Source organism: Falco peregrinus, chromosome 12 (assembly GCF_023634155.1).
Source record: "Falco peregrinus isolate bFalPer1 chromosome 12, bFalPer1.pri, whole genome shotgun sequence".
Lineage (NCBI taxonomy): Eukaryota > Metazoa > Chordata > Aves > Falconiformes > Falconidae > Falco > Falco peregrinus.
The window spans coordinates 17953230-17974856 of record NC_073732.1 but is presented as its reverse complement, the minus strand read 5'-3'; the positions used below and the strand labels follow the sequence as shown (position 1 = coordinate 17974856).

Here is a 21627-nt window from a genome sequence, read left to right as displayed (position 1 = left end):
GGACTCGGGCAGGAGGTACAAGCCACTGAGTAAGGGGCTCCCTGTAAAGTCTGTCTTTGCTGCTGGCAGGGGCCCAGGGGCATGGCCTTAGCTGCCCCGTCCCTGCTGGCATCCCTGTCCTACACAGCCCGGCTCTCCCCTTGCAGAAGCTCATGCGTCGCTCCATAAACACCATAGACACAGGAGATAAAACTGTAAACTTTAAAACAACTGTTGAAGGATGCATGTGTGAGCACAGCACAGCATGGAGCGAAGCAGGGCTTCCCTCCGGGCAGCATGGCATAGGGACCCAGCTTTTGGGGGGGGCTTTTCCCCAGAAAACCCCTGCTGAGCCTAAATCTAAGTTGCACTTCACAGCAGCAACAGCAACTTGAGCTTACTCCCGAGCATGGTGGCTGTGGAGGAGGTTTCTGGCAGGCATGGGCACGCTGAGGATGGGCTCTCACAGCTGTTAAGGAAGCTGTGGCAGCAGGCAGGCCCTGCACAGTCCTGTGGGGCTCCAGCAGCTGCCCCAGTGCGGCAGCTCGAGTAGGGGGTGATGGCAGAGAAAAGACCTACAGAACCCTGGGACTTGCTGTTACAGCGAGCCTGGCAGCAGCACCTGGGGCAACGCCTGGCCAGCACGTAAAGTGCGAGCTGGCATCTTTGCAGGGGCATGTCTGCCTCTAGCACAGAGGGACATGAGCAATCTCAAGGCACACTGTCCATCACTGGGAGCATGTGGGGGGGGCGTAGCGACGCTCAAACTGGCCCACGTCGAACTTGCGCTTGCAGCCAGCGTAGTTCATGTAGCGAATCTTCCCGAAGATGGCCCGCTCTGCCCAGCCCTGGTCATGTATGCCACAGATGGACCAGAGGCAGCCTGGTGGGCATGGGGACAGAGTGTCAGCTCTCCCTCTTGCTCAGAGGCATCCAGAGAGCAGGTGAGATGTGGGTGCAAAGCAGGATGGGCTGGAGCATGGGCTGGGTTGTCTGCAGAGAGCCCTCACCCCCCAGCACCATGGCCGTGACCATCAGAGATCAGACACCCCACCCCCTGTGCCCATCCCGCAACTTGCCTACGTATCCATTGGGATCCCTCCCGTCCAGTTCATAGCGGTCATTGAGGTAGATGGCAAACTGAAGGGCCTCCTCGGGGGAGCGGGTCCACTCCAGGATCTTCTTGGCCCAGTACATCCGCAGGAAGCCATGCATCTTGCCCTCCCGGACCATCTGGAGCTGGGGGAAAGGGACAGCCGCAGGGGTCAGTCCATGCCAGCTCGCCTCTGCCCCTCGGGAAAAGGCTCAGTGTGTTGTGGGAGAGATGCCGGGCACTACCTGAGCAGCATTCCAGAGGGGATCATGTGTGGCCCCCTGCTCCAGCTCCTGCAGCTTGTAGAGGAAAGGCCTCTTGTCTTTGGCATGGAGCTTCAGGGTGGTTTGCGCCCAGTCATAGGCACCTGCAAGCAAGATGATGATGAGCAATGCTGAGCAACCCACTTCTGCAGGGTCATGAAGAAGGGATGGAGAACTGGGCTGCTGAGGGCACCATACCCTGGAGGCACCAGCCTTGAAAAGGGCATGTGCCAGCTCCTGTCCTACCTCTAGAAGGTATAGAATGATGGCACATTAGTGCCCCCACAGCCCCTCCCCGAGCAGAAAAGGGATTGCCAAGTTGGAGTGACCTGTTGGGTACCCGCCCAGCCCCCAGCATTGGCCACCCGACCTGAGATGCTACCTTGCACGCTGTCGTAGTTCTCATTGTAGTAGCAAAAGTTTTCAGCCAGCTCCCGCCGCACCACAGCCTCCTCCACAAATGCATCCACTGACTCCTTGTACTTGTCCCGATGCTTCTGCACCTCCAGGATCGCTCGTTGGGTGGAAACCTGGCCTGGGGACATGGAGAGGGAGCAAGTTAGGCTGCAGGTCCAAGCCACCGAGTAAGTCAGGCTGCTTGGTCCTGCTGAAGAGTGGGAAGCCTGGGATGCTCACCAAAGTGGAACCATGGGGACAGGTTGCTGAGCGCTGCCTTGTTGGGGTCATTCCGGTGGGAGCTGAAGGATTTCAGCCGCTCTGTGATGAAGGACTGCAGTACAGCCAGCCCTGCAGTTGTGCCAGGGGTTGCCCACTCCACCTCCTTCACGGTGCGGTCCACCTGCAAGCTGGAATAACAGGCCTCCCAAGCGATGGGCTGGGTGGCAACCAAGCAGCATGAGTATGTCTGCAGATGCTTTTCAGCCCAGGGCTGCTCTGAGTGGGGACATCTAGGGGACAAAAGGACCAGCAAGTCCCCAGCTCATACCAGCCTTCTTTTCCTAACCATCCTTGCATGGCAGGGATGTGAGAACTGAATGAACAAGGTGGGAACATCCCTTCCCTAGGTCATCCCCATCTCCACGGCACCTGTGCATGACCTTAGGCAGGTCACTGTCCCGATCCCCTGCCATCCCCTCCCAGGATCATGAAGCAGCTGTGAAGCTCTTTGGGACTGGCCATGAGTGAGTGTGGAGCTGTCTCTTGCTGGTACCTCTGCCGGGCAGGAGGGGGGATATGGGTGACGAATAACAGGGGGGAACTCGGTGAGGAACTCGGTGAGCTGAGCATGGATCTTGCCCCGGATGGTCCTGGCGCTGTACTCCTGCTTGGGGGAGGTGACCCAGCAGGGCACAATGTTGTGGGCATCAACCTGGCAAGCAAAGATGCGGAGGAGGGTGTGAGCAGGATAAGCAAATGGTACCAAATACATGAAACAATTACTCCCTGCTCAGGTCACTGCAGCACACCTCTGCAGGCACGAAATGCAGGAGACAAGTTTCTCCCACATCTTACTAGCCGGAGTTTTCCCTTTCCAGAGTGTGGGCACCCACCTGCGCAAACGGCACATCCTCCGGCAAACGCTCCCTGACGTCCTCCACCCACTGCCGGGAGAGGCGGAGGGGGCAGAAGTCTGTCACCAGCCCACCCACGCCGTGCTCCACCACAAACACGGGCAGCACGTCCTTGGCGTAGCCCAGCAGCAAGTGGAAGGGGATGTTCAGCTCTGCACACTCCTGCAGCAAGGGGCAAAGGGCTATGCAATGGTTCATGCCTCTGCAGACCCCATCCCACCACCATCTGCTGAAGGGATGGGATTCTGCCCCCCTCCTTCCCCAGGAGCCTTGTCCCACTCCCAGTGTGGACATCCCTGCAGTGGCTGTACCTCGGCCACCTCCTGCAGGCCCCTCAGCATGAAACCGTAGTGACGGATGGTGGCATCCAGGAATTTGGGCACCAGGCAGAAGCAGACGTGCAGAGGCAGCTCCTGTTTGAGGGCCAGGCGCTGGGCATAGAGGAAAGCCCAGTTATCTGCGGAGAAAGGACATGGGACAGTGTTCGGGGATGTTTGCTGAGGGGATGGAGACACGGTTTCCCAAGAGGAATCCCCTCCAGTCCCCCCGCTGAGGGGGGACCAGCTGCAAGGCCCCCTGTGGGAAGCAACCAAGGCTTTTGCCACCCATGGGAGCTCCACACAAACCCAGCTGGTTTGTACCTTGCAGCCGCTGGTCCCGGGACATCCAGTAAAGGATGCACCGAGCATTCTCCTTCAGGTCTGAGCCCTGCGAGACGAGGCGAACACGCTTCTTGTTGTACTTGAACTCTCTCACGGACGGGGCCGCCCTCCGCCTGGCCTCCTGCACGGCCTCCTCTTCCTCCTTCCTCCTCCGAGACACGCCTGGCAGCTCCGTGCCCTCGGCCTTTCGCTTCCTTTGCCCCCGCGGCATCCTTAGGCTTGCCCGGGCCAGCACCCGGAGCAGCGTGGTTGCCTGCGGCCACTGAGAGGGGAAACGGGACCAGGTCGTTCCCGGTGCCTTGCCCATCCCGGTTCCCGCTGCTCCCCCAGAGCCCGGGGGATGCCGGTGCCCTGGTCCCGCTCCCAGTGCCCTGCCCATCCCGGTACCCGGGGATGCCGGTCCCCACCCCGGTCCCCCATCCCTACCTGGTGACCACGCGGCCCTCCGGGTGTTACACAAGCCGGGGGCGAGGCTAAAGGGCGTGGTCTTTGGAGAAGGGGCGTGGCGTCAGGACCTGGCACCGCCCACACACACAGCGGGGCCGATGCTGCGCCGACGTCGCCGGCGCGCCCCTGGGCGCGCCGGGGACATCAGCGCAGCACCGGCCCCCGGGAAGGGGGTGGCAGTGCCCGCCGGTGCCTCCCCTCCCTGCCCCCGGGAACAAGGAAGCGGCTCCGGTCACCTTCAGCCGTCACTCGGCAGCGTAGTTCCTTGCTGGCACCATCCCCTCACCCTGCGTCCCCGGGTGCAGGGTCCTGTCTCCAGGCGCGGAGTAGGGGTGCTGGCTCTGGATATGGCCGGGCAGAGAGGAGAGCTGCTCCTGCCCCTGCTGCTGCTGCTGAGCCTTGCTGTGCCGGATCTCACGCTGGGTAAGGGCTGAGCTGGATGCAGTGCTGTCTGTGGAGCTGGCGCTGAGTGGGGAGCATCGTTCCCCAGGGTGGTGGGTGACCCCGTGGTGGCTTCACCCACAGAGGTGAGACACTGTGGGTGCTCTTTACTCTCTGACATCTCAGCCCTATCCCAGCGAGCAAACAGGGCTGTGCTTTGCAACGCAGGAGCGACAAGCTTGCCTTGATTTCTTTTGCCTTTCACGTGTGTCTCTGTCCGGGCAGAGAAGACCATGCTCCCAGCTGGAACCCCGTACTGAATACTGGTCCCTCTTGGGCTCATTGCCTTTGCTATGACCTGCCCAGCAACGCCAAACAGCCCTGCCCAGATGACAGCATCACCAAAATGTCATGGGCCTGCAAAACTGCAAATGCCGTCCTTATGTTTGCACTCAACACAAAGCAAGAGCAGTGTTGAGTTGAGCACAAGGAATAAACCTGAGGCTTGTACCTCTTGGAAGCCTTAAGCCACAAATGTAGGTCCCCCCCTGTGTACCTCAGCCCACTGCAGAGCCTTCGTGGGTTGCAGCACGTCTCTAACAACTTGCCCTGAGCTGCAAGCTGGGCTTTGTTCCTCTGTGGGGCTGGTTCCCCCATTGCCATTATTTACACCCGGCGCTATCAGTTCCTGACTATCTGCAGCAGAGGGGTTTGTGTAAACTGCTGCTGCTGCAGTTCCCGCCTGTCTCACGGTCACCAGTTCCTGCACGGCTCTTCCCGTCGGACGGGTTTGTCTGACTTCCTCCAGGGATCGGTGAAGGTGGTGGGGGACTGGGTCTCAGCACTGGTGCCTACAGGAGTTTCTGCCCTGAGACCAGGGATGCCCATGGCTTGTTCCCGCTTTGTCAGGCTGGAGGGTTTACCTTGCTGCCTTGCTGACGATCACGTTATGGTTCAGGACACCCGTGGGCTTGTTCCATGCAGGATGGTGCATCCCCACTCCTGATAATCCATGGCTGACGCATAGCTTGGGGAGCTCATGGTGGTGGTGATGCTGCACCATGCCCAGCACAGCCACAGTCTCAGGCCTTCACCACCAGCCTTGTGTGCCTCACCCACCTGTTTGCAGGGACCACAACCACAGATGTGACACTCACCGCATCCCCGAATCTCCCCACCTCCTCAACACCCAGAGAGACCATGGCGCTGCTGCCCACCACCAACTCCACCACCACAGACACCACCCCTCCCTCCAGCCCTGAAGCCTCCACCCCAGAGGCACCGATGGACGCCCCCACCGCCAGCCCTGCTACGCCCGGGGGGAGCAGCCTGGCACCCTCCAGCACCAGCACCCCACAGGCGAGGGGCAGCAGAGCCCCCAGCCCTGCCGCCACTGTGGCGCAGCCTGACCCCACCCCAACAGAGCTGGGTCTCGCCCCCGGCACCCCAGCTCCAACCGCCGTGGCCATGACACCCAGCTGTGCTGAGGCCACCATCGTCCTGTCCGTGGGGAGCAGCGCGGCCCTGGCTGCCAGCTGGCCGGGGGGTGAAACAAGCCCGCTGCGCCCCGCCACCTCCGCTCCCCTCCCCTCCGCCTGGCTGGGCACCGGCACTGCCCACGGGCCAGCCGTGGCCACACCGCCCGGCAGCGCTTCCCCCGGGACCGGCAGCGCCGCTTCTCCCACCGCACCGACGCTGACACCGACAGCCACTTCGGCCGAGCCCTTGACGACCCCGCCAGACACCGGCCCCCCCCCCGCCACCAGCACGGGGGGCCCCGGGAGCACCCCCGCCCCCAGCCAGCCGGCCAGGACCAGCCCGACGGCAGCCGGGACCCCCAGCGCCGCTGCGGGTGAGTGCAGCCCGGCCCCCGGCAGGCCAGGGGCAGGAGCAGGGTGACAAGTCCCCACGGGTGTCCCTGCTCCCGCCGCGCTCCCGGCTTCCCCGCCCCAGCCCGCGGCCCGGCCCCCAGCCCCAGCGTGCGGCGGCTGCCCCAGCCCCGGGCTCTGCGCCCGGCGGGGGGGGTCCCGGGCCGCGGCGGGGCCCACGCAGGGCGGGGCTGGGGCGGGGAGGGGCGGGTCCGGGGCGGGGCTCCCGGGGGCGGGGCCTCGGGGGCCCTCGGCTGTGGGCGTGTACCCCAGGAGTGTGATTGTACCCCATCAGTGAGACTGCACCCCGGCAGTGTGACTGTACCCCATCCTGGCAGTGCTCCTTGTGGGGCACCTGTGTCCCAGCAGTGTGACTGTGTCCTGGTGGCTGTCCCAGGAGCATTTACCCTGGGGCTGCAGCTGTACCTTGGTGACAGCCCCCTCCGTGTCCCTGAACCGTGTAGGGAGAGTGTCCCTGGCTGTGCATGTGCTTCCGATGTCCCCGTACCCTGGTAGAGCAACTGTATCCTGACAGAGTACCTGTACCCTGGCCTAATGCCTACAGTGTGAGACACCCCAGCAGGGTTCCTGCACCCTGGTGACACCCTCAGTGCGCCTGTGCCGTGGCAGTGCCCTAGTGTACTTGCACAGCAGCAGGGTGGCTGTGCCCTGCATGCCTGTCTGCCTGCGGAGCGCCTGTGCCCTGGCCCAGTGCCTGCAGGCATCTCCGACTGGTCTTGTCCCTGACCCTGAGAAGAAGGAAGCAGCTCCAGCTGTCAGTGGTGTGCTTCAGCCGTGACATGCCGGGACACGGGGAAGTGATGCCTGTACAGACAGCCCAGGGGACAAACCCTCAGCCCGGAGCACGCCCTTCCTGAGCGTCGCCTGTTCTCGGCCAGTTCCTCACGCTCGCTCGGGCAGAGCGGGCTGTTGTGTCCCGAGGGCGTTGGTGGTGGGAGCCACCACCGAACATCACCCCTGTGGCGGGGCACAGGGACAGTCCCAGGCAGTCTGGCTACTTCCCTGGGCTTTTTTCCATGGCCGCCATCCCCTGAGCAGGCAGAGGACGGCAGGGTCCCCAGCTACAGGGACCCGGTCTGCTGCAGCGGTGGCCTGGGCAGCCTGCCCTGCCCAGTGCTCGTGGCTGCTCTGAGTCCAGCCACGCAGCTGATGCCTGCTTGGCATTGCACCCATCCCTGGGAGTGTCCGTGTTGGGTGGAATCCTCTGCTTCGCTGCCAACACCTGGGGAGTAAAAGGACCCACCTGGATGCTCTTCCTCTGGCGGGCAAAGGAGTCCCAGGAACCCCAGTGCTGGGCTGTGGGGAGCGCTCAGAGCAGTGCCTGCGGCGGGGGTATCGGCTCCCACCCACCCAGACATGGCCAGGCAGGGAGGGGGGCTGCTCTTGCCCCTGCTGCTGCTGAGCCTCGCCGTGCTGCACCTCACACTGGGTAAGGGCTGAGCGGGATGTGATGCTCTCCGTGGGGTGGGCAGCGGGTGGGGAGCATCGTTCCCCAGGGTGGTGGGGTGCTTTGCCCACAGCAGGCGCCTGTGGGGTCCAGGGGGTAAAACACTGTGGGTGCTGTTTGCTGTTTGCTAAAAGGGAAGCTGAGGTGGGCTTGCAGCTGCTCCTTTGTGTGAGGATGAGACCCTTCAGTGCAGACACCTACCTGGGCATGGGCTGGGATCAGGCTTTTGTCCTTCCCCACACTGTTATTTAACTCGCTGCCGCCTGCAGCTGCTCAGGAAGAGAGAGGCTGCTGGGGGTTTTGGGAGTTTCTGGTGGGGCTGGCTGAAAGCAGACAGTGGCTCATGGCTCGGTTCCCCATCCCTATGTGAGCAAAGCCCCACATTCACCGGGCTTGTGCTGGGATCACCTGGGAATCCAGCCTGGCATCTCCAAGCCACCACCTCGCAGGCACCCCTTGACCGAGGCCTGGGCAGCCAGGCTGTTCAGTATGCCCTTTTGGAGGGGGTTAGAGATGCTTGGGCTTCCCCAGGGACAGCATGCTGCCCTGGCATGGGGTCTGTGAGGGGAGAGAGGATGCCCTTCTGCACCCTTCAACCCCCCTGCAGAGCCTTCGTGGGTTGCAGCACGTCTCTAACAACTTGCCCTGAGCTGCAAGCTGGGCTTTGTTCCTCTGTGGGGCTGGTTCCCCCATTGCCATTATTTACACCCGGCGCTATCAGTTCCTGACTATCTGCAGCAGAGGGGTTTGTGTAAACTGCTGCTGCTGCAGTTCCCGCCTGTCTCACGGTCACCAGTTCCTGCACGGCTCTTCCCGTCGGACGGGTTTGTCTGACTTCCTCCAGGGATCGGTGAAGGTGGTGGGGGACTGGGTCTCAGCACTGGTGCCTACAGGAGTTTCTGCCCTGAGACCAGGGATGCCCATGGCTTGTTCCCGCTTTGTCAGGCTGGAGGGTTTACCTTGCTGCCTTGCTGATGCCAATTCAGGGAATCCACAAGTTTGATCCCTGCAGGACGGTGAATCCCCACTCCCAGTGCTCCAGAGCTGATGCACACAGTTCTGAGTCCCTTGGGGAGCTTGTGGTGGTGATGCTGCACCATGCCCAGCACAGCCACGGTCTCAGCCTTTCACTGCCAGCCCTTGTGCACCTTGTTCTCCAACCTCTTTACAGGGACCACTGTCACGGATGTGACAGCAACCGTGTCCCTGACTCTCCCTACCTCCCTGACACCTATGGAGACCTCACCACTGCTGCCCACCACCGACTCCACCGCTGCAGCCACCCTCCCTCCCTCCAGCCCTGAAACAGGAGCCTCCACCCTGCAGAGATCCAGCACATCCCTGGGGACTGGCAGCACCTCACCTCCCACCATGCCTCCTCCCACTGGACCAGCACCGACAGCTGCTTCAGCCGAGCCCTTGACAACGCTGGCAGATACCATGGCCACCCCTGCTATCAGCACAGGGGTCCCTGGGAGCAACCCCACTCCCAGCCGACCAGCTGGGACCACATCCAGGAACACCCTTGACACCTCCAGCCAGACTGTGGGGCTGACCTCAGGTACCCTAACATTATCTGAGACTCCCAGCACAGCCACAGGTGGGTGCAGCTGTGGCACATCTGGAAGACAGGGGTGTGGTTAGGGTGGCAAATCTCCACAGGGATGCTGGGCATGTACTCGGGTAGCTTTGTGTAGTTGGTTTCATTTAGGATCCTGGGAGTAGGAGCATCCCGCACCTGTCTGCAGGCAGAGCTAACGTAATGCTGTTTTGCCCAGGCACAGAGACCTCTTCCCCCCCCACCGACTCAACCCAGATCCCAGAGGTTACACCCAGCACCCCTGCAGACCTGTCAGTGATGACATCCACCTGCCCCACTGCCACATCCAACACCAGTAAGTGCAGTGCCCTGTGGGCATCGTCACCACCCCAGAACTGGTGGCTTCGGGCTTCCAGGGGCCAGTGCAGGGGGTCCTGGAGCCCCACTGCTTTTGTGGTGCCCTCAATACGGAGGCACTGATGCTCTGTGGGATGTGTGGTTTGCTGTACAGGTGGGGAGGTGTTTTCCTGACAGTGTAGGGTGTCCATGACATGATTAACCTGGCAGGAGGTCACCTGTCTGTGACAGTGATCTGGGGAGAGATAGCTAGATCCTTTGATGCAGCCCAAGGTTCAAGGGCAATAACCACAGCCACATTTTTTGTCCCTAGGTGCATCACACCTCTTTCTGTCACTGCGTCTAATGGTCCCCCAGAACCTGGAGAACACCATGGTGCAGGAGCTGGTGTTGTCCAAGGTGAGGTGTGCCGGGAGGGGATGCCACTTTGCATCTGCCAGCCACGCTCCAGCCAGCAGGGGAGGGGGTCAGGCAGTGGGAGGGGAATGGCTGCGTATTGCATTGAATGTCACCCAGAGCCCTTTCAGGTGAAGGGAAGACCCTCCGCTGGCTGCTGTGGTCCAGGAGCAGGCCCCTCCTAGGTGGGGAGCAGGGGTAGGAGACCCCCTCCTGCACCATTTGACACCTGCCCTCTCCCCGCAGCTCCGTGGGAACCTGCAGACAACATTCCCATGCGCCGGCCTGGCGGTGGAGTGGCGAGGGAAGAGGAGGACCTGACCACCGCTGCTCGCCCAGCTGGCACCTGCATGGACTTGCCAGCCTTCTGCTCCCAGCTCCCTGCTCCATGGTAGTGCAGCCCTTCAGTGTAACTGGTGCAGCTCCCCTTGAACCTGGGACCTCCCGTCCTTCCCTGCACATCCCCAGAGGATCCCCCAGTGCCCCCCCCCCCCCGTAGGCTGGGGTGCCCCTGCCCCTTCCCACAGCCTTTCTAGAGCCTGAGCCCTCCCACCACCCTCCACCAGACTTGGCTTCTGTGGTGGACTCCCTCTCCGCCAAGCTTTGCCAGTGAGCTGGGCTTTTACAGTTGGGACTGAGCTGGCTCAGCCATGGAAGCCACCCTGGGGACCGACAGGTGAGAGAAAGGAGACCTGGAGCCCCCAGTATTGCTGTGCCCAGGGCACTTGGGGGCTTGGTGATGATGACCTCCAAGGATTTGCAACCTGGGGAGGCTGTGGTGCCTGAGGTCTTCAAGAGATGCTCCATGGCTGCTTCACATCCAGGGCAGGCCAAGATGGAGCCTGGGGTGGCTCTGGGAAGGAGGCAGGAGAGGAAAAGAGTCCCTCTTTCCCACCTGAGCCCCGTCCCAGGGCCAGCCAAGGTCCTGAGCCCTGCAGTGCGGAGGGCGAATGGACCCAGAGCCCAGCACACGGGCTCTCCCTGGCTTGCCTGCGGTATTGCTGACAGAGGAGCACACCCATGCCAGCACAGGCTGGGCAGTAAAAGGAAATTCCACGTTTTCCATGGCAAAGATGATGACTTCTTTTTTTCCAAGTTGCCTTCCCCAGTTTTCAGCTTCACTGTCTAGCGGAGGTACCAGCAAGGAAAACCAGCGAGTCCCAAAAGCTTCACGGGGGAGAGACAGGCTCCAGGCTGTCCCCTCCTGGCAGGGGCTGCTGCAGAGGTTGCCGAGGATGGCTTGGCACCCTGAGAGGCTGGGGGTCCCCACTTTGGTGCTCTCTAACCCATGACACCCCATGGCTGCCAGGTCAGCTGTGTGCACCATCAGGCCGTGGAAATCCCGTGGGCTGTACTCCTTCCCTGTTTTTTTCCAGTCCCCAGCTAAGGAGTCGGCCGCAGCATCTGTCCTCCTGCAGCAAAGTCATTTATTAACTGATTAATTAGCCAGATAAAATCCAACTGAAGCAATTATTAGCCTAAGCAAGTCACCTCGCCGGGAGATTGAAAACTGAAATAACTAGCAGAATAGCTGTGTTGCTTGTCAGGGGTTGTTTTTGGCTGATCCCCGCTCCTCAGGGGCAGCCTGCGCCGCACTGGCATGGGACATGGGGAGGGCTGGGAGGAGGCACATGGGGCTGTGGGATGCCAAACCTGGGGATGGTTCCTGGGCTCCCCAAGTTGTCACCCAGCTGGGAAGGAGCCAGCAGCCCGACAGGATGGGGAAAGGCACCCTGGGATCACCTGGCTGCCTGCCGGCTCGCAGGGGCTGGCAGAGGCTGGGCTGGGGCTCGAGGCTGCGTCCAGGCAGCTCATCGGGATAGTCCCATTTGGGATGTCCCTTACAGCCCAGGGTTGCCCCTTTGCTCTCTATAAGGCTGCCTGGCTTTTGGGGGCTTGTTGTAGCCGCTGATACCAAGAGGGGTCCTTTGGCACCCAGGCAGGGAGCGGGGAGCGGGGCGAAGCCTGCTGGAAGGGGTCCCCGCACTGGATGCCTGACAGGGCACTGGGAAAGAAATCCTCGTGCTCTGCCTACGCCATGGATCTGGGCCAAGAGTCCTCCCACACTGCATCCCACTGGGCTGTTTTCTCCGGCTGTTGAATCCATAACTTCAGACCCCAGGACATGGCCGGGGGCCAAGACCAGGGTAATGGAGCCAAACTGCGTCACAAAGGGAGGAAAAGGTCCTGAAGTGCCGGGATGAAAAGGTGACCGGGGCACTCACTGTCCCCTGATGGCACAGCTGCCTTCCACCGTTATTGTGGTCAGGGGGTGGTGGGGGGAGGAGATACTCCAGTCCCACTGAGCCCCTCTGCCCCCAGCCTGGGAGCAAGAAGAGGGGCACGGTGAAGGGATGTGGCTGTCATGGGGATGGTGGGTGCTGCATGTGTACCAGGGACATGGAGCTCTGACAAGCTTCTGACACTGCCCATGCTCTCCATGCTTGCCATCCCTGATGATGCTGGCCACCACCTTCACCCCATGGCTGCTTGCCTGCCAAGGACACCAACCAGAGGGGCCCTGAGAGGTTGGGTCCAGGTCCCACTGCTTTCCCAGACCATAAATCATTTCTCAGCTTCTTCACTGTAACTTGCTCCCATCCATCAGCATTGTCCAAAGGAGCAGACCCTCATCCAGCAGGACTGTCACCTTTGGAGGGCCCACCAGCATCATGGGGCACATGTTTCAAGTACCTTGTGACTCAGGTCTCCCTTCCAGTGTCCCCCTCCCCTTCACGCCTGCGGTGGCTGTAGCCTGGCTCCCACTGTCCAGCAGGAGGGTGTTGCAAGCTGGCTTGCCAAGTCATCCAGAACCTGTGTGGTTGATGGATAACCAGGTTCCCTCCACCACCACCCCTAAGCCCTCTCCAAATGCCCTTGCCAGAAGGCCAGACTGGTGCTGGTAGGTAATGCTGAGTTCTCCGCAGGGCTGTAACAACCAGCCCATTAATTCCAGGAAGGCTGATAAGGCACCGTGCTGGGCTGTGCCAGATGGCGTAGAGCTCCCAGACGCTGGGATTCATGGCACTGCCCTCCTGCTGCGGGCTCCTGAGGGGCTCCATGCCCATACAATGCTTTGGTCCTTGATAACTGCAGATAAGGGTTATCCTTGCAGGAGCCATCGGCTTGCCGGGACCTTGATTTCAGGCCCAGCAGAGAGATCAATGAAAAGCCCATTGACGGAGTGGGAACAGGGCACCATCCTCAAGATGAGGGGTGACCCACGGTGGCTGAAGGCTTTCCTTGGAGGGTGTGCCAATGCCAGAGCAGAGGGGCAAGCTCCGTTTGTCACCCCCGTGCCTCTGCTGGAGGAGCAGCAGGGAGACAGGGCTTTCTGGGGACACATGGGCAGGAGGCTCAGGCACGACGTTTCCAGACGGTACCAGTCCCAGCACATCACAGGCAGGAGCTTGCAGGCAGGCTGAGGGTGAGGTGGGCTGGAAGTGCCTTGCTTCAGCTATTTTCCCCTATGCTGAGCAGCACATTTACAACAGTCCCTGTGGTTGCCACCACGTTGCACCTCAAACACCAGCTGGAGCAATTCTCTCCAGCGTCAGCACATATTCCCCGTCAGGGTGGCTTTCCAAAGCAATACGGCATTGTCAGCACAGGCAGGAATGACTCTCCCACAGCGGGTTTGCATCCCTCTAATCCTCCACTGGCCCAGGTTGTGGCGGCTGCTCGGGTGGTCACTGGCTGGGCAGTCACCCTGTGGTCTGTAGGGTTGGTTGCACGGGCCCCCGCTGCACCGTCCACCCCCCAGCTTTGCCCCCGCACTGGCATTTTTGGTAGGCAGGCATCCATTCCAGGCGAGTGGCTCTCTCCCCTGATTTACCATCTGTGCCCTGTTCCCACTGCTGGGGGTAATGCGTGGGTTTACAGGATGGGGTTTTGTCAGCCGTGACTTGGCCTCCCCTGGCATTTCCCCATGGACACTGCCTGGCCCGTGGGTCCGGGTGTCACTCGAGGGCTGGCTCCAGCGGGACACTGTGTACTGCTTAACACCCCTAATAACACTTTGCAGGAGTCGCCTGAGGGCGTTTCTGGTTAAGGAGCGTTTAGTTGATTAGAAAACCATGTAGTGGTGGGGGTTTGCATAATGCTGTTCATGGGGTAGCTGGCAGCAGTTTTCAAGGCGGGAGGGGGGAGGGGGGGGTGATGGGAGGGTGGGGGTGGAGTGGGAATTGCTGCTCCAGGAGAAGGGGAGAAGGGAGACACAGGGGTGAAGTGACCCCAGGGATCCCCGTTGCAGGGGAGGGTGTCCAGGGCTGTGCCTTTTCCTGCTCCAGCCTCTGGGGATGCTGGTCCCACCTTGCAGAGGAGCTTCCCTGGCCCATGCACCCCCTCCCAGCACCCTGGCACTGCTGTGCCCATACTGAGGTGCAGGTTTAAAACCCTGCTGGGACATACTGGGGCTCTGGATGGGATCCCCAGGGCTCCCAGTTGTAGCTGGGTGCTGGGAGGCTCGGCTGATATCCTAGGGCCTGCCCTCGGCCATACCTGTCCCGCTTTATAACCTACCTGTGCTCCCAGGGAAGCCTTGAGCCAAACGGGGACAGTGTCCTGCCTTGCCCTGGGCTGAGACATGGCACTGATTTCAGTGCCCACGGTGTCCTCACAGGCATGGTGGCACCAGGTGGCTTTGCCGCGTCACCACAACCTGCTGCTCTGTGGCCCCCTCCCTTGCAAAGGGAGCGGGTCCTGTGGGGTCCATGGAGTTGCTGCTGTGGGGAGCAGGTTCTGTGGGGTCTGTGGGGTGGCTGCTGTGTCACTGTTGGCGGTGCTGTGCACTGCTTTGGGCTCAGCCTCGCCAGCTGGTGCTGGTGGCCCAGGGAGCTGCACAGGGCTGTGCCCAGGTCCCTGGAAGGACTGGGTCCCTGCAGGGTGGCCTTTAGGTAACCCTCAGACCATACCCCAACTGAACAGGGCATCCAGCCCTTGGGAAGGAGAGGGCTTGTCAGGAAGGGAACGGTGACAAGGACATTGGAGGGAAAGCACCGGAGCGGGAGGGGACGGCACCTGCAACCTGCCTCCTTCTGCCATCCCTATAAATAGGAGGGAACAGGAGCACAATTGCACCAGCTCTGCAGGAGAGGCAGGCAGGGAAGGAAGGAGGGAGGGAGGGACAGACGGACGGACGGACGGACGGACGAGCTGCTCCTCTCTGCTCTCTCCTACCTTTGAGCTTCTCAGTCCTCTGCCTGTGTGGAGGCCTGAGGCATGGGGACCAGGGGAAGGACACTTTCCACCTTCGTGGGATGCTGTGTATGGATTCTGCACGGTACGTCCTCTATTTTTCTGCTAGCCCACGTGCTACCCAAGCCCTTGCAGGGCACAGCAGGTATGCTTGTGAGATGCTTGTGAGATGCTTTTCCCTCCTGGCTGCACTGTAAACTCCTCTGATGACCAGTCCTTGCAATGCATTGCAGCCAAAAAGCTAGAAAAGTGTTTTGTGGGACAGGCATCATCCTGACGAGCTGGTTGCAAGCATGGACCTGTGGGAAAGGCAAGAGCCCAGCCCAGGAGCCTGCATACAGCAAGGGAGCCAAAGGAAGCCAGCCGGCAGAGCAGGGCTCCGGGATGCTCCCATCCCTCCCACGTCCCAGGGAAGAGCAAACGCCAGTGCTCCATGCTGAGGCCCCTCTTGTACAGCTTCCCATGAATGGGCAGCGTGGGGTAGATGGCATTTCCTGCTCCACATGAAAGAATTAAGATAAAACAGGGATTTACTGGGGTGGAGTGTGCCAAACTAACCTGGGGGGACTTGACTGATATGCTTTGTTTTCCCTGAGATGGGGAGGGAAGTGGCTGAGCTTCTCTAGCTGAGGGGGGTTGGTGCAAGGAGCTGACTTCAGCCAGGGAAGATGACGATGAAGCAGCTTGCCACGAGGGGGAATGGGCAGCTGGAGGAGGATGGACACCTCAAGGACTGGTCTGGCACAGGATATAATGTTCATTAACGACTCTGGCACAAACTATCCACAAGCTAATGAGCTGAGCCGGCGGTGAGGCTGGAGGCACCCCCGCTGCAGGGGGATCTGGCTGCCTGGCAGGGGGAACCTGATGAACCGGAGCACCAGGATGGGGAACAGGCTCTGGCTGTCAGGCTGCGGCAAAACCCTGCTGGGTCTTGCCCTCAGGGTGCCCTTCATCTCCCCTAATTGCAGCTACCTAAAGCCAAGCGTCAGCAGATCTGCCCGGCTCCTCCTGGAGCCAACGGTGGCAGCTTGGTCTCCTCAGAGCCCACAACTCTGTCCTAAAAATAAGACTGGGTGAAATGTCACCTACAGGTGCCAGTGAGTGTTGGGAGAGGCACCTGGGATGTGGGGTGGCATCTCCTCCTTTCAGCGAAGCTCATGGATGTGGGGCAAGATTTTTGCAGCAGCAGGAGGGAGCTGTAAGCAAGGCTTCGTCCTGGGAACTCATGAATATTCTCTCCACGGGCAAGGAATCCCTGGTGGCTGCGCCCAACTGGCAGGAGCAGGCAGGCTCCCACCCCAGGAGAGGTTTAATGAACTTGCTTTAACTGCAGCAGGTCAGAAGCCATTTGCAGCCAGGGAATGTTTCACAAAGCCCTGGCTGTCCTATCTGCCAAAGGGCCTTGGGTAAAGTGTGTTTAAATGTCCCTCAGACACTCAAAGCTGAAAAAAATGCAAGAACCCCACAGGCTCTGCACAAGTGCCTGTGCTCAGGGCTGTCCCACGGCAGCAAAGATCCACAGGTACCCCTCGGGCTATGAACGAGACTCACTGAGCCCCAGCTATTCCCAGTGGCCGAGTGGTACCATCCCCAGTGTAACTGGGCTGGCTTGCAGCAGCTGCCTTTGTCACTGTGCTTGCACCGGTATCTCTCCCTGGCCTGTGATGAGTTGTGTCCTGTCTCAGCCAGTGACTGCTGATGCTGGGGATGCAAAAGGTGCTGTACCCAAGACAGCTCAGGCTGTGCCCTTTGGCTTTTAAATCAGAACTTTGTAAGGCCATGGGAGGAGGCAGCAGGGTTTAAGAAGGGGTGGGAGCTTCCTGATGCTCACCTGGAGGAGACACACAGCTGAGCCTGGCAGGCTGCTGGCTCCAGCACCTGGCATAATGCTCCACTTTGTGCTTCTCTGCAGGGCTTGGGGCGGCTGCTGCTGTACCTGTCACTACTGAGGAGTCATTTGCTACTGGGACAGCTTCTTCCATCACAGCAGAGAATAAAGTGTCCAGTGCCTTGGTGATGGGCACTGCAGAGACGAGCACCACAGTGGCTGATGCTGAGAGAGTGGAGAGCATCCTCATGGGAAGCCCATCAAGCCCATCCTTCCCTCCTGGGGCTGAGCCTGATGTTTTGGTGACAGCAGCAAGTGAATACAGCCCTACAGTACCAACTTTGACAAATGTGACCAAGCCTCTTAACATGTCACAGGATATTGAGGGGGGTTCGGCTGCTCCCGCTGCAATCACAACTGCTGTCACCATCTCTGCACAGCACCCTGCCGTAACCCCAGAGGCAGAGTCTGATGTAACGAGAGCCGCTCCCGATTCCCCACTGGGGACCACCCCTCTTTTGGCAGATGTGAAGGAGGACATCCTCACGGCTGTGACCAGAGCAGCAGCAGCAGATGTAGACCCTACCGCTGACACCGGGTTCCTTCTCACCACCTCTCCACCGGTAACTGCCTGGGGGGCACAGCCAGCTGCTGGCAGCCCTGTGGATGCCAGTGTCACTGCGCCGCTGAGCCAAGGGCTGACCACAGCCACAGCAGTCGAGGAAGGTGTGACCCTGCCTGTGCATATCCAAAGCGAAGCCAGTGCCAACTCCTTGACCCCCAGCCCTGGTGCTGGGGGGCTGCTTACGACTCAGCAGGACACAGCGCTGAGCAGGGCTGTGGGCACCACCCCAGAGCCGGCAGGAGAAATGGCCCCAACTGCTGAGGAAAGTCCCTCAGCTTTGGTGCCTGGAGACAGGGAAGATGCAGTAAATGATGAATTCAGCACAGCTGGCTCATCCCACCCAACTCTGGAGAGCTCAACAGTGTCAGGAACAGTGGGAAACCCAGGAGAGCCCTCCCTCCTCCCTGGCCAGGCAGTACTGAGCCCAGCTGCTTCACTGGAACCAGCCAGCTATGTGGATGGTCAGGGAGCTCCTTGGGTGTCATCAGAGGCTCCTGGTTCAGCCCTGTCACCTGCAGCCAGTGAGGCACCCGCAGCACCTGAGGCAACAGAGGACTCTGCCACCTCACTGCTGGCCCCAAGAGTTCCCACTGATGCACAGAGTGACATGAATCCCCCAGTCCCAGCCACTGCTCTGCCCACAGGGGACATGGGGGCTGTGGGCCTCACCAAACCATCCCTGCAGCCTGCTCCATGGCAGACGTCCACTGAGGAACAGCCACTGCCACTTGATGCTACTGTGCCATCCCCCATGGACACTCCCAGTGCTCCTGGGGCTGCTTACCCCCCTCCGGAGGCTGGGGCTGGCACCCTACCTGCAGCTGATGATGGGGCAGAGATGTTAGCGAGCCCACACCTCACTGCTGCACCAGAAGCACCCATGTCTCCATTTCTTGGGGGGTCACAGCCATGGGAAACAGCAGCTGGTGCTCCCCAGGGAGCCAACGGACTTGGCACTGGCTGGAGTTCAGCTTCAGATGCCACCAGCCCAACATCTTTTGTACCCGATGGATTGGTATGGCCTGCTGCTGGGGTCCAGGGTCAGGGGGCCGAGGGTGCAGAGAACACAGCACAGGCAGGAGGTCCGGGGGATGGCAGTCCCTATCCAGATACACAGAGTGACATGAGTCCTTCAGCTTCCAGTGCTCAGCATGACTCTGCTAATGCTGGAGAGCTGCTGGCTGGAGCAACAGGGGCTTTGTCAAATACCGAACTGTCACCTCCATCAGATCGTGGGGACAGAGCAGGAGCAGAAGCAGAATCAGCACTGGGACAAGTGTCTGGTCCCACACCTCCCAGCAGTGCTGGGCTGGAACCTGACCTCTCAGGGGGAGAAGGACAAGGGGACCTGCCTGGCAAATTCCCCAGCACTTCTGGTGCTGCTTACCCACCCGCAGGGGCTGCAGCCAGCCCCGCGTCTGGGGCAGGGACAGCAGTGAACCCCAACCTCAGTGCTGCCCAGGGAGCACCCGTGTCTCCTTCCTTCGGGGGGTCACAGCCATGGGGGACGGCAGCTGGTGTTCCCCAGGGAGCAGGTCTCCCTGGAGCCGACGTACCAGGCACTGGCTTGCCTTCGGCGTGGGATGCCCCTGGCTCAGCAGCTTATGGACCAGCAGGACTCCCATCACCTGGCCTCGGGGACCAGCTTGACACAAACTTGGGGCTGCCAGCAGCAGAAGGGCATGGAGCCAGCACAGTGGAGCAGGCACTGGGAGGAGCAGGCAGTGGGACCGGGTCTGAGCCATCCCTGAGCTCCACTACAGGCAGTGGGATGGCGGCTGGCATGGATCAACTGCCTGGCACAGGCTCCTCGTCTGGTCTTGCCTCTCCCAGTGGTGTGGCAGCAGGATCCTCTGTGTTAGAGGTTGACGGGGCAGGACGCATCCCAAACACAGCCCCTGACAGCCTGTCCCCTGCCTCTCTAGACAGAGAAACTGGCCCAGAGCTCACTCAAGTGCAGGGGACTGAGAGTGTGGGGGATGTGTCACAGTCAGGAAACCCAGAGAGTGGAAGTTCCTACATGGAGACAAGTCCTTCAGCCTCTAGTGTTCAGCAGGATCCCACTAACACCGGAGAGCTGCTGGCTGGAGCAACAGGGGCTTTGTCAAATACCGAACTGTCACCTCCATCAGATCGTGGGGACAGAGCAGGAGCAGAAGCAGAATCAGCACTGGGACAAGTGTCTGGTCCCACACCTCCCAGCAGTGCTGGGCTGGAACCTGACCTCTCAGGGGCAGAAGGACAAGGGGACCTGCCTGGCAAATTCCCCAGCACTTCTGGTGCTGCTTACCCACCCGCAGGGGCTGCGGCCAGCCCCGCGTCTGGGGCAGGGACAGCAGTGAACCCCAACCTCAGTGCTGCCCAGGGAGCACCCGTGTCTCCTTCCTTTGGGGGGTCACAGCCATGGGGGACGGCAGCTGGTGTTCCCCAGGGAGCAGGTCTCCCTGGAGCTGACGTACCAGGCACTGGCTTGCCTTCGGCGTGGGATGCCCCTGGCTCAGCAGCTTATGGACCAGCAGGACTCCTATCACCTGGCCTCGGGGACCAGCTTGACACAAACTTGGGGCTGCCAGCAGCAGAAGGGCATGGAGCCAGCACAGTGGAGCAGGCACTGGGAGGAGCAGGCAGTGGGACCGGGTCTGAGCCATCCCTGAGCTCCACTACAGGCAGTGGGATGGCGGCTGGCATGGATCAACTGCCTGGAGCAGGCTCCTCGTCTGGTCCTGCCTCTCCCAGTGCTGTGGCTGCACCATCCTCTGTTTCAGATTCATCCAGCCCAAACACCCTCGGAGGAGCTGGTGGTGCTCCTGGAGCTCTGCAAAATTCCCTGGGTATTGGGCCTGGGGTCCCTCCTGGTGCAGGTGAAGGGGCAGATGAAATGGATGGCGATGGAGGAACCCCAGGGCAGTCCCAGGCCCCTGTCAGAGAGACACCAGCTGGTTCAGGAACCCCTGACGGAGAAATGGGAGCTGTGCTGCAGTCTGCACCTTCTTTCCCATCTACAGAGGGATCTTCATCACCTGGGATGGGTGGCGAGACTGCTAGTGGAGCAATCCTTCCTGGAGCTGGTGGAGCTGGTGGTGGCTTGAGCACAGGCAGGGAGGCTGCTGGCCCTGAGGAACCCCCTGTGTCTGCCCCTGGCATCCAGAGTGGTGCCAATCTTGGACTTTCTGATGCAAAACTGAGACAAGTCAATGTGGTGGAGCTGCCTGGAGGAGCCTCAGCGAACGGGGGACCTTCCCGTGGTACCAGCCTGGGAGAGGGTGCAGGAAGCATCATACAGATCGTGTCAGGAGCGCTGGCCCCATCTACCCTCACCTCGCCCCAGGCGATGCAGCCCCTGGTCCCAGTGGCTCCAGATGGCAGTGGCATCTCCGACAGCACGGCCACCTCTCTGACTGCTTCTCTGCTTCTTCCTGGGCATGGGCTGAGCTCAGGGCAAGCACCCAACTCTGCCCCTGGCACCCAGAGTGGGAGCAAAACGCTGGTACCAGGGGCACAGGGTGGGCTGGGAGGAGATGCTGGAGGTGCTCAGACGTGGTCTCTTGAAGACGAGGTGGCCTCAGGGATGCCAGCACCTTTGGGAGAAGTGTCTCCCCATGCCTCCACATCCCCCAGTGGTTCCCTGGTGCTGCCTTCTGCTCCACAGAGTGAAAACCCATCCACCAGCCCCGAGCTTTCTGCTCCTCTTTCAGCACGTGAGTCAATAGCAGGGTCCTCTTCAGGGGGAAGGGGGCAGCTGGGGGCTGCCATGCCAGGGGGACCTGCCCTTCTCCTGCCTCCTTGTCAGCAAGGAAGACCCAGAGCCCCCTTGGGGAATGCTGACAGCCCCGTGCCCAGGGAAGTGAGTGCCATGCTTCCCAGAGCAATGACAGGGCGAGGGGACATGGCTCGGCTCCTTCCCAGTGTGACTGGAGCTGGAGCAGATGTGGAGACACCCACTCGCTCCCCACTCAGGGGGACCCCAGGGCTCCCTGGCCTTCCTCCTG

At 60.9% G+C, this 21627-nt stretch overlaps 2 protein-coding genes across 3 annotated transcripts; one reads left to right on the top strand and one right to left on the bottom strand.

Annotated features, from left to right (window-relative positions):
* Window positions 1-187: 187 nt before the first annotated feature.
* LOC101915273 (deoxyribodipyrimidine photo-lyase-like) lies at window positions 188-4231 on the bottom strand. Its single transcript, XM_005237811.3, has 11 exons — window positions 4213-4231; window positions 3956-4016; window positions 3509-3791; window positions 3179-3324; window positions 2847-3029; window positions 2507-2665; window positions 1972-2170; window positions 1718-1870; window positions 1318-1439; window positions 1059-1218; window positions 188-862 (listed from the first exon to the last, which is right to left on the bottom strand). Exons 3-11 carry the CDS (start codon window positions 3738-3740, stop codon window positions 708-710), a joined length of 1509 nt encoding a protein of 502 aa, XP_005237868.2. The 5' UTR covers window positions 3741-3791; window positions 3956-4016; window positions 4213-4231; the 3' UTR covers window positions 188-707.
* A 36-nt stretch (window positions 4232-4267) lies between these two features.
* On the top strand, window positions 4268-11518 carry LOC114012256 (mucin-2-like). 2 transcript variants are annotated; one of them, XM_055816746.1, is made up of 6 exons: window positions 4268-4399; window positions 5487-6209; window positions 8865-9254; window positions 9472-9588; window positions 9904-9989; window positions 10233-11518. In XM_055816746.1, exons 1-6 carry the CDS (start codon window positions 4324-4326, stop codon window positions 10305-10307), a joined length of 1467 nt encoding a protein of 488 aa, XP_055672721.1. In that variant the 5' UTR covers window positions 4268-4323; the 3' UTR covers window positions 10308-11518. The 2 variants fall into 2 exon arrangements, with proteins under 2 accessions (XP_055672721.1, XP_055672720.1); XM_055816745.1 differs by having other exon boundaries at window positions 8865-9293.
* The last annotated feature ends 10109 nt before the right edge of the window (window positions 11519-21627 follow it).

Coding starts and splice junctions, on each gene's coding strand:
- LOC101915273 (XM_005237811.3), bottom strand. CDS start 3,740: ATGCCGCGGGGGCAAAGGAAGCGAAAGGCCGAGGGCACGGAGCTGCCA. Junction 3,030..3,178: donor GCCTGCAGGAGGTGGCCGAG/GTACAGCCACTG, acceptor CCCTTGCTGCAG/GAGTGTGCAGAGCTGAACAT. Junction 1,440..1,717: donor GAACTACGACAGCGTGCAAG/GTAGCATCTCAG, acceptor TCTTGCTTGCAG/GTGCCTATGACTGGGCGCAA.
- LOC114012256 (XM_055816745.1), top strand. CDS start 4,324: ATGGCCGGGCAGAGAGGAGAGCTGCTCCTGCCCCTGCTGCTGCTGCTG. Junction 9,294..9,471: donor GACTCCCAGCACAGCCACAG/GTGGGTGCAGCT, acceptor TGTTTTGCCCAG/GCACAGAGACCTCTTCCCCC. Junction 9,990..10,232: donor AGGAGCTGGTGTTGTCCAAG/GTGAGGTGTGCC, acceptor CTCTCCCCGCAG/CTCCGTGGGAACCTGCAGAC.